This window comes from Vulpes lagopus, chromosome 1 (genome assembly GCF_018345385.1).
Source record: "Vulpes lagopus strain Blue_001 chromosome 1, ASM1834538v1, whole genome shotgun sequence".
Taxonomy (NCBI): Eukaryota; Metazoa; Chordata; class Mammalia; order Carnivora; family Canidae; genus Vulpes; species Vulpes lagopus.
The window spans coordinates 5,761,699-5,776,292 of record NC_054824.1 but is presented as its reverse complement, the minus strand read 5'-3'; the positions used below and the strand labels follow the sequence as shown (position 1 = coordinate 5,776,292).

The 14,594-nt window shown below is 50.9% G+C and overlaps 1 protein-coding gene across 2 annotated transcripts in view; it reads right to left on the bottom strand.

The window, feature by feature from the left end:
- The window catches only part of SLC22A16 (solute carrier family 22 member 16), a 40,884-nt gene extending 27,492 nt beyond the window's left edge, over window positions 1-13,392 (bottom strand). The window contains exon 1 of one of the 2 annotated variants that reach the window (XM_041725814.1): window positions 13,253-13,392. In XM_041725814.1, coding sequence (XP_041581748.1) covers window positions 13,253-13,305 — 53 coding nt within the window. In that variant the 5' untranslated portion in view covers window positions 13,306-13,392. Of the gene's footprint in view, window positions 1-11,408; window positions 11,653-13,252 lie in introns of those variants that run through there. The other variant, XM_041725806.1, reaches the window with a different exon arrangement.
- Between the last annotated feature and the right edge of the window lie 1,202 nt (window positions 13,393-14,594).

Below are 14,594 nucleotides of genomic sequence, written 5' to 3'. Positions count from 1 at the left end.
CAGACTGAGACAGAGAAATGGAAGGACTCCATAAAAACCTGCTTCTTGCTCCTTTTCCTGCTTCTAGTCTCGCTAGGGCCTGTACCCCCACTTCACACATGCCTCAGAACGCAAACAGTGTATGTCCTCCTTGTGAGGGACACAGAATTAATGATTTCGTTAGAATAGATCATATCTAAGGAAGAATCAGGTGAGAATGGCCAGATGGAGTTACCATATGCATCTTCCAGGTCACCAGCACTAGCCATCTGGATGCCAAGCCCCACCTCCCAAGGAATAACACTTGGGCCTTCGTCTTTGTTCTAACGGTTCCTGGATGCCTGGGTAGAAACATACACTGGACCATGATCCTCAATAAAAACCCCCAGACCCTAAACAAAGACAAGATTTCCTCCTTTCCTTTCTGAGTCTCCCAAAAGTACTGTCTGTACCTATATTCTATCTACTTTCAATGAGCTCTGTTTTCAACTCCTGTTGGCTCAAGTTTGATTTCCAGCCTGTGCACCGCCAGAGACTCTCTTGGCTGGTCCTGTGGGTCTCCTTCTGGGTCCTTGGACCCGGCCTGCCGGCAGCTAGACCAAAACTTACATCATCAGCCCCCCAATTTTTAGGCCTTCAGACCTGGACTTTCCTAAATCTCCAGCCTGCACACAGCACATTGTGGGACTTGTCTGCCTCCACAACTGTGCGAGCCAATTCTTATAATAAATCCTGATCTATCTGTATCCTATTTGTCCTGTTTCTCTGGGGACCTTGAGAAATGCAGATTTTGATACTGAAGGTTGTTGTACAGGAACAGAACTTTAAGAATGAGCTTTCTGAATTGGTTCTGGGGTTTCTGGAATTGATAGTCTGACCTGCTCAGATTTAAAAACATCGGGCAGTCCGGGTGGCTCAGCGGTTTAGCGCCGCCTTTGGCTTAGGGTGTGATCCTGGAGACCCGGGATCGAGTCCCATGTCGGGCTCCCTGCATGGAGCCTGCTTCTCCCTCTGCCTGTGTCTCTGCCTCTTGCTCTCTCTGTGTCTCTCATGAATAAATAAATAGGGGAGGGGCAAGATGGCGGAAGAGTAGGGTCTCCAAGTCACCTGAATAAATAAATAAAATCTTTAAAAAAAAAATAAAAACATTGATGACTCTATTTCTAGTGTAAAGGGAGCACTGACCATCCACAGTGCAAACTGTTTATAGAAATACACAAAATTGGGACACCTGGGTGGCTCAGTTGGTCAACAGTCTGACTCTTGATTTTGGCTCAGGTCATGATCTCAGGGTTGTGAGATCCACTGGGCATGGAGCCTGCTTCAGATTCTCTCTCTCCCTCTGCCCCTCCTCCCCTCTCTCTCTCTTAAAAAAAAGAAAAAAAAGAAAAAGAAAAAGAAATACACAAAATATCTGCACGGAGTACTCCTAATCAACCCCTTATAAGAAGCAAAAGGTTCAGTGACTCTGTATATGGTACTTTCAAACATGCTTTGAGAACCAAAGATTGTCATGGCATTGGTTGGTGGCTCCTAACGTCCCTTCCCTGCAAGAACAAGTGAAAGAAAAAAGAATTCCCAGCCCAAGCACTGCCTAAACCACCTGAGAACTAGATCTGTTCTGAAGTGGAGCCTTATCTCTTGTAGCCACAGGCTTGAAATTGCTGAAAATCAAACAGAACCTCATTCCGTGAGTGGCTGAATGACAATGCCTAATTGACCTCTTTGAGTTTGGAAGGCAACGTATATTCTTGTATATTCTTCGTTTGAATGTGACTCTGGCCCAGCTACTGAGTGACCCACTAAGCTGCTAGTTTTGAGTGAAGCCCAGAAGTGGAGAAGGCTCTGCAACAGGTGCAGGCTTCTGTTGAGGCTGCTCTGTCACTTGGGCAGATCCGACGGTGCTTGAACTGTCAGTGGCATAGGGATGGATGTTTTTTGGAGCCTCTGACAGGCTCTTATAGGTGGACCCTAGCACAGGCACCTAGGATTTTGGAGCAAGGCCCTGCCATCCTCTGCAGATATTTACTATTTACTTTCCTTTTCAGAAACAGCTCTTGGTGCACTATTGGGTCTTAGCATAAATTGAAAACCTGACGGTGGGCCACTGAGTTACCACACGACCTGAGCTGCCCAAACTCAACTGGGTGTTACCAGTGGGTGTTACCTGACCCACTAAGCCACAAAGTTGAGCATCCACAGCAACGCTCCATCATCAAATGGAGGCAGACAATAGACGACTGGGTGAGCAGATCCTGAAGGCACAAGAAACAAGAAGTGGCCCAACTGTTTACAGTCCACACTCCCACTATACTGCCTTCTTTTTATTTTTTTTTTCTGACTAAAGTGGGCTTTTTTTAAAAAAAATTAATTGTCGTAAGAACACTCAGCATTCTATCTATCCTGTTCACAAATCACAAGTGTACATTATTATTGACTCTAAGTACAGTATTGTACAGCCGATTTCTAGAGCTTATTCATCTTACTTAACTGAAACTTTATGTCTGTTGATTAATAAATTCCCATTTCACTCTCTCCCCTCCAGCCCCTGGTAACCACCATTCCAGGGTGGGTTTTTTTTTTAATTTTACTATTTTAGATACCTCTGTAAGTGGAATCACGTAATACTTATCTTTTTGTGTCTGGCCTATATTACTTAGCAAAAGGTGCTGCATATTGCAGAATTCCTTCTTCTTCTTTTTTTTTTAAGACTGAATCATATGCCATTGTAGGTACATACCACACTTCCTTCATCCATTCATTTGTGGATACACACTCCCGTTGTTTCCACATCTTAGCTATTGCGAATAGGGCTCTACACGGAATACCCATAACCATGGAAATGCTAATATCTCTTCCAGATCCTATTTTCAGTTCCTTTAAATATATACCCAGAAGTAGGATTGCTGGATCATATGGTGGCTCTATTTTTAATTTTTTGTTTTCCATACTGTTTTCCATAGCGGCTGTGCCAGTTTGTGTTCCCATCAGCAGCATACAAGTGTTCCAATTTCTCCATATCCTCGCCAACATGTGTTGTCCTTTGTTGTTGTTGTTTTTTAAATAACAGCCACCCTAACAGGTGTAAGGTGATATCTTATTGTGCTTTTAATTTGCATTTCCCTGATGATTAATGACAAAAGGCATTTTTTCATACACCAATTGACCATTTGTGTATTTTCCTTGGAGAAGTGTCTATTCAAGTCATAGGCCCCCCCCTTTATTTTTTAAAGATTTCATTTATTTATTCATGACAGACACAGAGAGAGAAGCAGAGACACAGGGAGAGGGAGAAGCAGGCTCCCTGTGGAGAGCCTGATATGGGATTCGATCCCGGGACTCCAGGATCATGACCTGGGCCCAAGGCAGACGCTCAACCACTGAGCCACCCAGGTGCCCCCATCGGCTCATTTTTCAATCAGGTTATTAATTTATTGGTTTTGAGTTGTATCCATTCCTTATTTTCTTAGAGACTAGCTCCCTATCAGATACATGGTTTACAAATATTTTCTCCTACTTTGTAGGTTGCCTTTTTACTCTGTTGATTGTTGCCTTTGCTGTGAAAAAGCTTTTTGGTTTGATATAACCCCACTGGTTTATTTTTGATTTTTGCTGCCGGTACTTTTGATGTCATACCTACGAAATCAGTGCCAAGATCAGTGTTAGGAAGCTTTCCTCTGTTTTCTACCATGAATTTTATAGTTTCAGGTCTTTAAACACTGCCTTCTCCCAGCTTGCATTGATGGCCTCATGGGAGTTCCCTATAGTCAGCTGAACAGAGCAAAACACTCGGGCCTGATTTTACAGATGCTTCCACACAATATGCAGGCACCACCTGAAAGTGGATAGCTGAAGCACTACAGCCTCTGGGCCATGTCTGAAGGACAGTCCTGAAGGGAAATCCTCCCAGTGAACAGAACTTGGAGAAATGTACCTAGCTGTACTCTTCACTTGGAAGGAGAAATGGCCAAACATGTGATCACATATCAACACATAAGCTGTAACCAATGGTTTAGCTGGATGGTCAAGGACTTGGAAGGCGCATGATCAGAAAATTGGTCTCAAAGAAATTTGAAGAAGAGGTATGTGGAAAGACCTCTAGGAATAGGCAAAAAATTTGAAGACATTTGTGTCCTATGTGAGTGCTCAGCAAAGAGTGACCCCAGGCGAGGAGGATTTTAATAATCAAGTGAATAGGATGATCTCTCTATGGATACTAGCTGGCTTCTTTCCCAAGCCATCTTGTCATTGCCCATTGGGCTAATGAACAAAGTGGTCATGGTAGCAGGGACAGAGGTTATGCACGGGCTCAGCATCTGGGTGGACTGATCTGGCTACAGACACCACTGAGTACCCAATCTGCCAGTGGCAGAGACCAACACTGAGCCCTAGTATGGTACCACCCTTGTGGTAAATATCTGCTTATTGCACAGAACCATTTGGGCAGCACTTGGTCCTTACTAGAATAGACACTCTGGATATAGATTTGCCTTCCCTGCATAATGCTTCTGCCAAAATTACCGTATTTACAGAATGCTTTATCCACCATTGGGTATTCCACATAGCATTGCTTATGTTGAAGAAACTCCCCTCACAGCAAAAGAAATACGGCAGTGGGCCCATGCTTATGTAACTTACTGATCCTACCATGTTCCCCACTATCCTGAAGCGGCTGGTTTGCTAAAATAGTGGAATAGCCTTTTGAAGACTCAATTAGAAAGCCAGGTAGGTGGCAGTATTATGCAGGGCTAGGACGAGATTCTCTAGAAAGCTGTGTATGCTCTGAATCAGGGTCCAGTGTAGGGTGCTATTTCCCTCACAGTCCGCACTCATGAGTCCAGGAATCCAGGGGTGGAAATGGGAGTCGTACGGCTCAGTGTTATACCTCGGGATCCATTGACAACATTTTTGCTTCCTGTTCCCACACCTTTAGGCGCTGCTAGCCTACAGATCTTACTTCCAGAGAGAAGAATGTTTCCACCAGGAGACACAACAATGATCCCACTGAACTGGAAATAAAGACTGCTGCCTGGCCCTCAGCCCCAGAACCAAAAGGCAAAGAGGGGAGTTACAGCGTTGGCCGGTGTGGCCGATCCTGACTACGAGGGGGAAGTGGACTCCACGATGCTGGGAAGGAAGAACACATCTGCAATACAGGAGATCCCTTAGGGTGTCTCTGAGTAGCACCATGCCCTGAGATGAAGGTCAGTGGAAAATTATAACACACCCTCCAGGCAGAAATACTAAGGGCCAGACCCTCGAGGAATAAGAAGCGCATGGCTCTATCAGGTAAAGGTCTGCAGCCATAGATCGGATAGGGAGCTAACGTCTAAAAAGCAATAAGGAACGCGTACAACTCAAAACCAAAAAATTAATAACCTGATTTTTAAAAATGTACCTGTGACTTGAATAGATACTTCTCCAAGGAAAATATACAAATGGCCAATAGGCGTATGAAATTAGATTATTGGAGAGAGCGAATTACTCCTGCCAGTGTCTGCATTCAGTCTCATACGGTATTCTACGTCAGCTGGCCTCTGGAAAACTCTAGCATTTCTTCATGGACAGGAGAGTAAAGACGCCACCCAAGGCCTCTGTGTCACTAATGCCAGCGGCCTGGGCCTTGCACGCCCAGAGACGGCGCAGGTCACATTGTGAGAACTGGCGGCCTACTGTTCCCTACTGTTCCCCTCCTCAGTCCCCCCACACGAAACACCTCCCCATCCGGCTCCTCCTTCCCCTCCACTGCCTGCTTCTCTGGGCTCTCCCTATTTGTTTCCCTGCCCCCCCACCCCCCACCCTTTTACTCATTTCCTCTCCCATTTCTCTCTTCCTCCTCTCTGGCCCCATACACAGCTGAAGTCCTGTTCTGCTATTTATGTTGATTTTTTTTTTTTTTTTTTAAAGAACACCAGCTGAACATTTTCTATTTCTCTACCCAATCAACGACAACAACAAAGGCCCCTGAAAGGCTGAAACCAAGGTCCCACGGAGGCAGAAACTGTGATGCAATCACTTTTGTGTCTCCTGTGGCTCGTAGCATGGGGTGTCGTGCAGTGTATACAGAATGTCGCAGAATCCCTCGGGGTTAGAATCCACAGGCCTGAGGTTAATGCATAAACTCGGTGCCTCTGGTAAAGACAGGTGCTCAAGAGACCAGTGTAGAGGGGCCCCTGGGGGCTCAGCGGTTGAGCGGCTGCCTTCAGCTCAATCCCGGGGTCCTGGGTTCGAGTCCCTCATCGGGCTCCCTGCAGGGAGCCTGCTTCTCCCTCTGCCTGTGTCTCTGCCTCTCTCTCTCTGTGTCCCTCATGAATAAATAAATGGAATCTTTAAAAAGAGAGAGAGAGAGAGATCAGTGTATAAAAATTTTTGAAAAAAAATTTTTAGACAGTACGCCATCAGCAAAAAAAAAAAGAATGTGTGCGTGCACAGATGTATAAGATGGACATATCTTTATATAATAAATTAACATACTGTGCATACTGAAATAAAAACTCACATATACATGTACTTATGTGCATACATTGTGCACACATTCATACGTAAAACAGGTGTTTCCATAGTACTCCCAGAGATCGCCTTTGCCACCACAGGGGTGGACACACCCCCACTTTGGAGACTTTTGCAGGTGGGCAATGCTAAGTGACGTCACACGAGTGGTGGTGTGAAGTGACCGAGTGGCAAGCTCCCCAAGTCCTCCGGGACGACTGCCAGGACGGTATGTGGCCACCAGTCCTCATGTCTCACAGAACCCCTCCAGAGGGCAGCCCCGGTGGCGCAGCGGTTAGCACCGCCTGCAGCCCAGGGGGTGACCCCAGGGTCCTGGGATCGAGTCCTACGTCGGGCTCCCTGCATGGGGCCTGCTCCTCCCTCTGCCTGTCTTTCCGCCTCTCTCTCTGTCTCTGTCTCTATGAATAAATAAATAAAATTTAAAAAGAACCCCTTGTAGATAAAGAAGTGAAATGGACTCAATTTGACGTGCTGCGGCTCTCAGGACACCCCACGCCGAGCTGGCCACGGGTTCAAAACTGCGCCCTGTTCCTGGCACTGGCCCAGCAGCCGGTCCAGAAGAGAAAGGCGCACAGCTAAAGGCACAGCGAGAACCGAGTGGCTTTCTTCTAGCAACAGAAGGGGAGAGAGAACACACGAACACCATCCTCAGGGTCTCTGGGGGATGGGCAACCCAGAGGAAAGCCTAGAGCCCCGAGGCGTGCGTCCTTGGGGGTCACGGTGAGCCAAGTGTTCTTCCAGGAAGGGTGTCCCCCTGGAACAGCTGCCGCCCGAAATCTGCCTGCGTCCACCGCACACAGAGGGGCTGCGCAGGAGCAGCGGGCTGGGAAGACAAGCCTGCTCCACTGTGACTCGAAAGCCCCCCCAGAGGCTGAGATCACAGCTGGACAGGGTGGTGCTCGAACCCTCGCCCCCGCAGGCCACTGGCCCCGCAGCACAGGCCGCCGGACGCCCCGGTGGAGCCACGGGCTGAGGCCCTGCCCTCACCTGCACACACTAGGCTTCCTGGCAGCACCTGGCAGGCCTGCGGGTCACCTGCCCCCGGCGGCAGGTGTGCGAATTCAGGTGTCTCCTCCCGCCTGGCAAGGTCTCAGGAAGCGTTCCCCAGCCCAGAAGGGTGACCACAAGCTAGAAGGGCCCGATTAGAGAATTCAAGCCTTTCTGCTGCTGTCAGGCCAGATTCTCGACCGGCCTGTTGTTGCACAGCAGAGGTTCCCCGTTTCCCTCGCCCGGTTTACACCTGCTGCTGTGCTGTACCTAAACACCTGCTCGGCACTGTCCCGGTCACCGCGGTTCGGATCGTGCGCTTTAGCGTCTGGGCTGCCACCTAAATAGTTTCAGCCCCTGGAATGGCTGCACCATTAAAAAGTTCACACTCTGCTGACCATAACCCCACACCCTCCCAGCACCCCCAGTCCTTCCCACTGACCCCATCCCCAGCACCAACCAGGTGCCCAGTCTTTGGATCCCACCTGCTTCTCTAGTTCATTGCCACTTTCCTGGCTTCAGTTCCTTCCCCAGCCAGTCTGAACCCCACAGTCAACACTAGAACTACCTGCCTAGCTACACACACACACACACACACACATACACACACACCAGCACCCACTCTGCCAGGCCTCCGAAGCCAGGATTTGTCTTCTCTGTCCCACCCCTAGTGATCGTGGCTCAGGAGGTCTGAGGTAGGATCCAGAACTCAATACAAGCTTAAAAAGCTTCCTAAGGAAAAAAAAAAAAAAAGCTTCCTAAGAGATTCTGATACGGATGAGAAGCACTACCCCCAGGAAATCGAATCCTCTGGCTGAACAATCTGTTGATACCACGTTTGACATTCAAAATATTTAGCAATTGTTGTGCAGAAACTGGAACTCTCATAAACAGCTTGCGAGGGTATAATTTGTCACAGCCATTTCTGCAGATCTGTTTGGCAAGTGACCACGGCCACACTCGGCCACAGAGTGATTCCTGTCCTTGGGTACGTACCCAACAAAATGTGTACACAAGTACCTTAAAAGACGTAGACAAGAAAGACTACGCATGATAAGCCCAACCTGGAGGCCATCTAAATGTCCATTAACAGCAAATGAGTAAGTGCCGTGACATACTGTGCACCAGTGAAGATCGACAAAGGTACCATGACATGCCATATGTGTGAATCTCCCATATATGATGTTGAACAAAAGAAGCCAGACCAAAAGTACAGGATCTTTTTACTCCGTTTATATAAAGTTTAGAGTCAGGCAAAACTAATCTATGGCAGTAGATGGGAGGACAGTAGTAAGTGGGAGAGGGGACGGTGCTTGGGAGAGGGCGTGCGAGGGGTGGTCCGGCAGTGGTAACAGGGACACTGCCCTGTTACCACTGGAACTAGAGTCGCTTTATGCTGACTCATCAGACTGTAGATTACGGTGCGCACTTTTCTGTATACGGGCAATATATCAATTTAAACGTTTTATATCTGCAAGCCCCAGAGAGCGGGAAAAGCATTCCCCAAAGCCCTGCTGAGGCATGATTGGACGGGGTACCAGGTCACACCCAGGCCGCCACCCGGTGTCTACCAGCTGGATCTCAGCCCTGAATGGCCTCCCAATCCATACGGACAAGGAGACGTCTTGCTGAGCAATACATTATTTATCCAGCTGCCTATTAAATATCTCCACCTGGAATTCGCACAAGGAACTCAGTAGACGCTCAAATTGATCCAAGCCCTGGGTCTGCCCCACCTGGAGTGAAACTGTTTCTGAGTTTCTGACACCACTGGCTACACAAGCCAGAAACACGGGGCATGGGGTGGAAGGCAGACAGATCCTGGCCACCTCGCCTTCATAACCAGGAGGTCCCATCAGTTCCACCTGCTAAAACTGTCCAGTCCCCCCAGCCCACATTCCCCCTGCCTCGGTCCAGACCCTCCTTATCTCCCACCTGGGCTCTTACCTAGGTCTCCCCTGGACTCTGCCCAAACTCCTGCCCTTCCGACGCACCTTCCATTCTGCAAAGTGACCTTCCTAATACCTGAACTCCTAGCATGCCATATAAAAATATCTTTGGGATGATTGTGACAGCTTACCTCTCACCCTCATACTTCATACTCCAGGAATAATAAATCACCCATCAGCCTCCAAACAACCCATGCTAGTTCACGTAAATATGCTTTCTATGTGCCAGAAAGGTCCGGAGTATCCTTTCAATTCAAACTTCCCTTTCCCTGTTGCAAGGATAACTTCTTGAAAAAAAAACAAAAAAACAAAAAAACAAGACCCTACTTCCCCAGGCATCTAGCATTGGGACATATCACTCTCTCCCTTACCAAGACTGTTGTCCATCAGTTGTCATCTGTGTGCCCAACAGAAGGCCCGACGCGGGGTCATAATTATAGATACAACACATCTCGGGGATCCCTGGGTGGCTCAGCGGTTTAGTGCCTGCTGTCAGCCCAGGACGTGATCCTGGAGACCCAGGATTGAGTCCCGCATCGGGCTCCCTGCATGGAGCCTGCTTCTCTCTCTGCCTCTCTCTCTCTCTGTGTCTCTCATGAATAAATAAATAAAATCTTTTTTAAAAATTACAATACCTCTTAATGACTTAACTTAAAAAAAGAGACATCTCTGTGTTCACAGCAAGAGAGACACTAATGGAAAAAGAATCATACAAATACAATAGGCAGAAAACCCAGAAGCAAAGAAAAGCAAAAACGACCAGAACACCCAGAAAATGGACCCTTGTAATTTGGGTGACAGATGAAGAGATTACTTTTAGCCCTAGACTTACATCGTTCTGTATAAAGAAGCATAACCGGTGGCATCCCACGGTGTTTAGGAGTGTGGACTCCAGAGCCGGACTGCCAAGGTTTGAGTCTTGTGTCTATTACTTACCACCTGGGACCTTGGGCAAGATCCCTAAACCTTCTGTGCCTCAGTTTCCTTATCTGAGAAGTGGGTTGTTGTGGGAAGAGTTAATACATGTAGCGCACAATGGCACAGTGTAAGTGCAGAGAAGTGCTATTATGATGTTCATAAGGTGAAGTCAAAAAAGAAAAACCAAAACAGGTTCATATACTGAAAAAAAAAAAAAAAGAAGAAGAAAAGCAAAACAAAACTACCTGTGTCCATAGGTGTAAATCAGCTATGACTCCACATTCCAACCCGGATATTTTAAATCATTTCTGCCTTTAAACCAAGACAACCCAAGGATCCAGGTTCTTAGATTATCCCAGCATAGATGTCTGGGTGTGTTTTCTCGATTCCCTCACCGGGGCTGTAAGCTATGAAACTGATGGACCTTCAGGATGGCTGCGGGACAAGACTTGGAATGGCTTTTTAATTCTTAATTAATTAATTAATTCTTAATTCTTAGGTGCTCTGCTTTTCTCTCTCAAAGGCAATTAGGATAGTGCTTCCTCACTCTAGAAATGACTAATGGGAAATGATAGATAATTAGAGTTCTCTGCTTAACACTCACTGGGTCTCCTTAAAAGAAGGTGAAATAACAAAACACAATAACCCCCCTTTCTATGTATAAATAAAGAAGAGCACATTTAGAGCAAATGTCAGAGAAACTCAGGGGTGGGGGGACCAGAACTATGGTCACACTGTTTTCATCTTCTTCTACAAGCACCGGCTTGTTACCCTTGCCTTGCTACATGCTGCTTCACAACCCAACTGTTCCCACCAGGCCAGGGGCTCGGGTAACAGTAATAGCCACAATTTACTGAGAACTTACTTGAAAGTTAAGGCGTCTGCGTACATTCTTGTGGCCAGCTAAGAGTGATCTCCCCAAACCCGCCATGGAGAGCTACATTTGACAGTGTGGATGAGGACAGTGGGAGCAGATGCCCCAAGCACAGAGAGAGCCTCGTGCTGTGGATGGCAGAGCTGCCCACCCCCCTGGGTCCCTGGATGACCCAATGGGACACAACCTACCCTGAAGAGCTACTGGAGAGGGACACACTTCCAACTGAGGGATCTCTTTGTTAGCCAAACACCAACAGATACAATGAGCTTAGTTAATCCCTAAAATACAGAGGGAAAGAATGGTGTTAGTGCCTCTTACCTCATAGGGTTACTCTAAGGGTGTAAGGAAGGGCGTCTAGGGTTACTCTAAGGATGTAAGGAAGGGTGCCTGGGTGGCTCAGTGGGTTAAGCATCTGGCTTCACTCAGGCCATGAGCCCAGAGTCCTGGGATTGAGCCCTGAAGCATCATCATCATCACCTTCATCATCATCATCATCATCATCATCATCAGGCCCCCTGCTCAGTGGGGAGCCTGCTTCTCCTTCTCTCTCTGCCCCTCCCGCTGCTCATACTCTCTCTCTCAAATAAAATCTTTAAAAAAAATAAATAAATAAGCAGGATGCAATGAGAGGCTGCATGTGGAGTCCTTATAATAAGTATTTGGATTACTATGATTACAGATGAGGAAGGAGTAGGCGAAATGCTCAAAACCCCCAGTTAATACGTGGTAGAGCCAGGACGGACACTCGGACATCCGACCCCAGAGCTGACCTTGTGACCCGCATGCCCTTCTGCTTCAAGAAGCCTAAAACAAGTTACTCTACAAGGAGCCTGGGGGAGTCCTGGGGTTGGGCCTAAGTGTGCTCAGGGGAGCATCAGGGCGGGGAGCGTGGGCCGTGGAGGCCGATGGACCCCCAGCCACGGCCAATCCTGCCCTATTACTAGACCCGTGATGTAGGCACGAGCCCCCGTGTTCTCGCGTGTGAACCGGGGGACACCCCCGTGTCAAGGGGCTGGAGTGAAGATTCAAGAAGGTCACACGTCCTAAGAGCTTCTGAGGCAGCCGGGCACAGATCCCTGGTGGTAACACGGGTGTCCGGAGCGCGGGGGACACCTGGGCCCGGCCCCTCCTCCAACGGCTCCACCGGGAATCTTCTGGGGCGGGGCGGGGGGGGCAGGGAACCATAAGCAACACGTGTGCGACTTTCCAGTTTGGAGAGCGGCAGCACATCACCTGTCCCCTACAGGCCTGGGGGGCGGGCGGGGGAAGACAGGAATGACTGCGGTTCCCGTGCTGCGGGTGGGAAACTGAGGCACAACATCCCCAGGGCCCTGTTAGAGGTGAGCGGCGGCCCGACTCGGACTCAGCTGCAGATCTCCCGCCCAGGTTAGGCCCTCGCCCAGCAAACCGACCCGCGTCACCCCCAGGAGCGCTGCTCCACGAATGAATGAATGAATGAATGAATGAATGAATGATTTTAATGCCTTAATGAATTTTAACAAATGAAAGCAGGGTGCCAGGGGGCTAACTCTGCGTCCCTGGCCCCAGCCGCCTCAGTTTCCCCGAGCGCTCGCTACCTCGTGGATGCAAACACCTGCGCGGCAAGCGCACCTGCCCCCGAGGGGCGCTGGAAATGGCCACAGAATCCCACTAACGGCTGTTCCCGGGCCACCCCCGCCGGGGCCGCAGCTCGGGGACGTGGAACAGGAGCCGGCCCGGCGGGGGCAGAACCGGGCGCGGGGGCAGGCGCTCCCCGGCTCGGGTGGCCCGGCCCGGCTGGCAGCCCGCACGCCGGCGGGGGGGGGGGGCCCCGAGCCAGCCCAGGGCCCTGCTCCCCGGGGGCGTGTGGACGCGGCTCTCCCGACTTCCCCACGGGAGGAGGTGCCGGGCGTCCGGGCCGCGAGCCCCGCGCGAGGACCCCAGAAACGGACGGAAACAGGCGGGGCCGCGCCCTCCGCGCTCCGCCCTCCGCCGTCCTCCTCCCCACCCCCACCGCCACCCCCCACCCCCACCGCCACCCCCACCGCCCTACCTGCCGAAGTGCCCCACGCGGTCAAAAATCAGCTCCAAACTCTGGGACCGCATGGTGCCGCCGTGCGCTGCGCCCCAAGCCGGCCGCGCCGACCGCGCCGAGGCCCCGGCCACGGGCACCGCGCCCCGCCCCGCCCCGGCCCCCCGGCCCCCCCGCCTGGGCCCCTGCGCGCCCCAGGGTGCCGGGCCGGGCGGCTCCCCCCTCCCCGAGGTCCGAGCCCCGCCCCGCCCCGGCTCGCCCCGCCCCTCCCGCCCCCCCGCCCCCCCGCCCCCCCCCCCCGCCTGGGTCCCTGCGCGCCCCAGGGTGCCGGGCCCGGCAGCTCCCCCCCCAGGTCCGAGCCCCCCCCCCCCGCCCCGACCCCCCCGCCCCCCCCCCCGCCTGGGTCCCTGCGCGCCCCAGGGTGCCGGGCCCGGCGGCTCCCCCCCCCAGGTCCGAGCCCCGCCCCCCCGCACCCCCTGCCCCCCCTGCCCCCCCCCAGTCCCGCCCTCTGGGTCCCCCGCGCGCCCCAGGACGCGGGACCCGGCGGCTTCCTCCCCCCAGGTCCGATCCCGTCCCCCGGCCCTCCCCGCCCCGCCCCGCTCTGGGTCCCCTGACGTCCCCTGGCGCGCCCCAGGGCGCGGGGCCGGGCGGCTTCCAACCTCGGACCCCGATCCCGATCCCGATCCCGATCCCCGCCCGGGACACGCAGGTCCTGGGACTCGGGGCTGAAGGGCCCTTGGTTTCTGGACTCCGCTCCGCCCCGGGCAAGGGCCGCTAACTCAGGGGCCGACAGTGTGAGGGCCAGGACAGGGTCCCCGCGGGCAGAGCGTCAGGACTGGATCCTGACGGCCCTGAGAGGTGACAGGCACTGGCAGGGCTTGTTCACGGTTTTATGTTTCCCAAAAGGGCAAAGGAACTCGCCGGGTAGAGTCCAGCAGAACAGTCCGGGCGAGAAACTTGGTCTTGAACAGGATTTGAGAAAGAGGGAGAGGCCACTCCAAGGCCCTTCCCTCGGCTGCTGCTAGGTTCTGGGGACCTGTCCTCTGTCAGTTAACTGTCAGTGAGAAATGGTGTTTTCAACCCGTTTATGGTGTTTTTCAATGATCAGAAGTGGTATTTTTTTATTTTAATGAGGCCAAAATCATAAATCGTTTCCTTTATAATTTGTGACTTTTGTACTTTGTTTAAAAGACTTCTGCTTTACTACCATGAGGTCACAAAAATGTTCTATTTCCTTCTAACTAAAAGTTTTAGCTTTTGGCTTTTCTCATTTAGGTCTTAAATCCACTGGAAGAGATTGTTTGGTTTAAGACTGAGATTCAGTTTTGGGTTTTTTCCATACAGATTAAAAAAAAAAAATTTG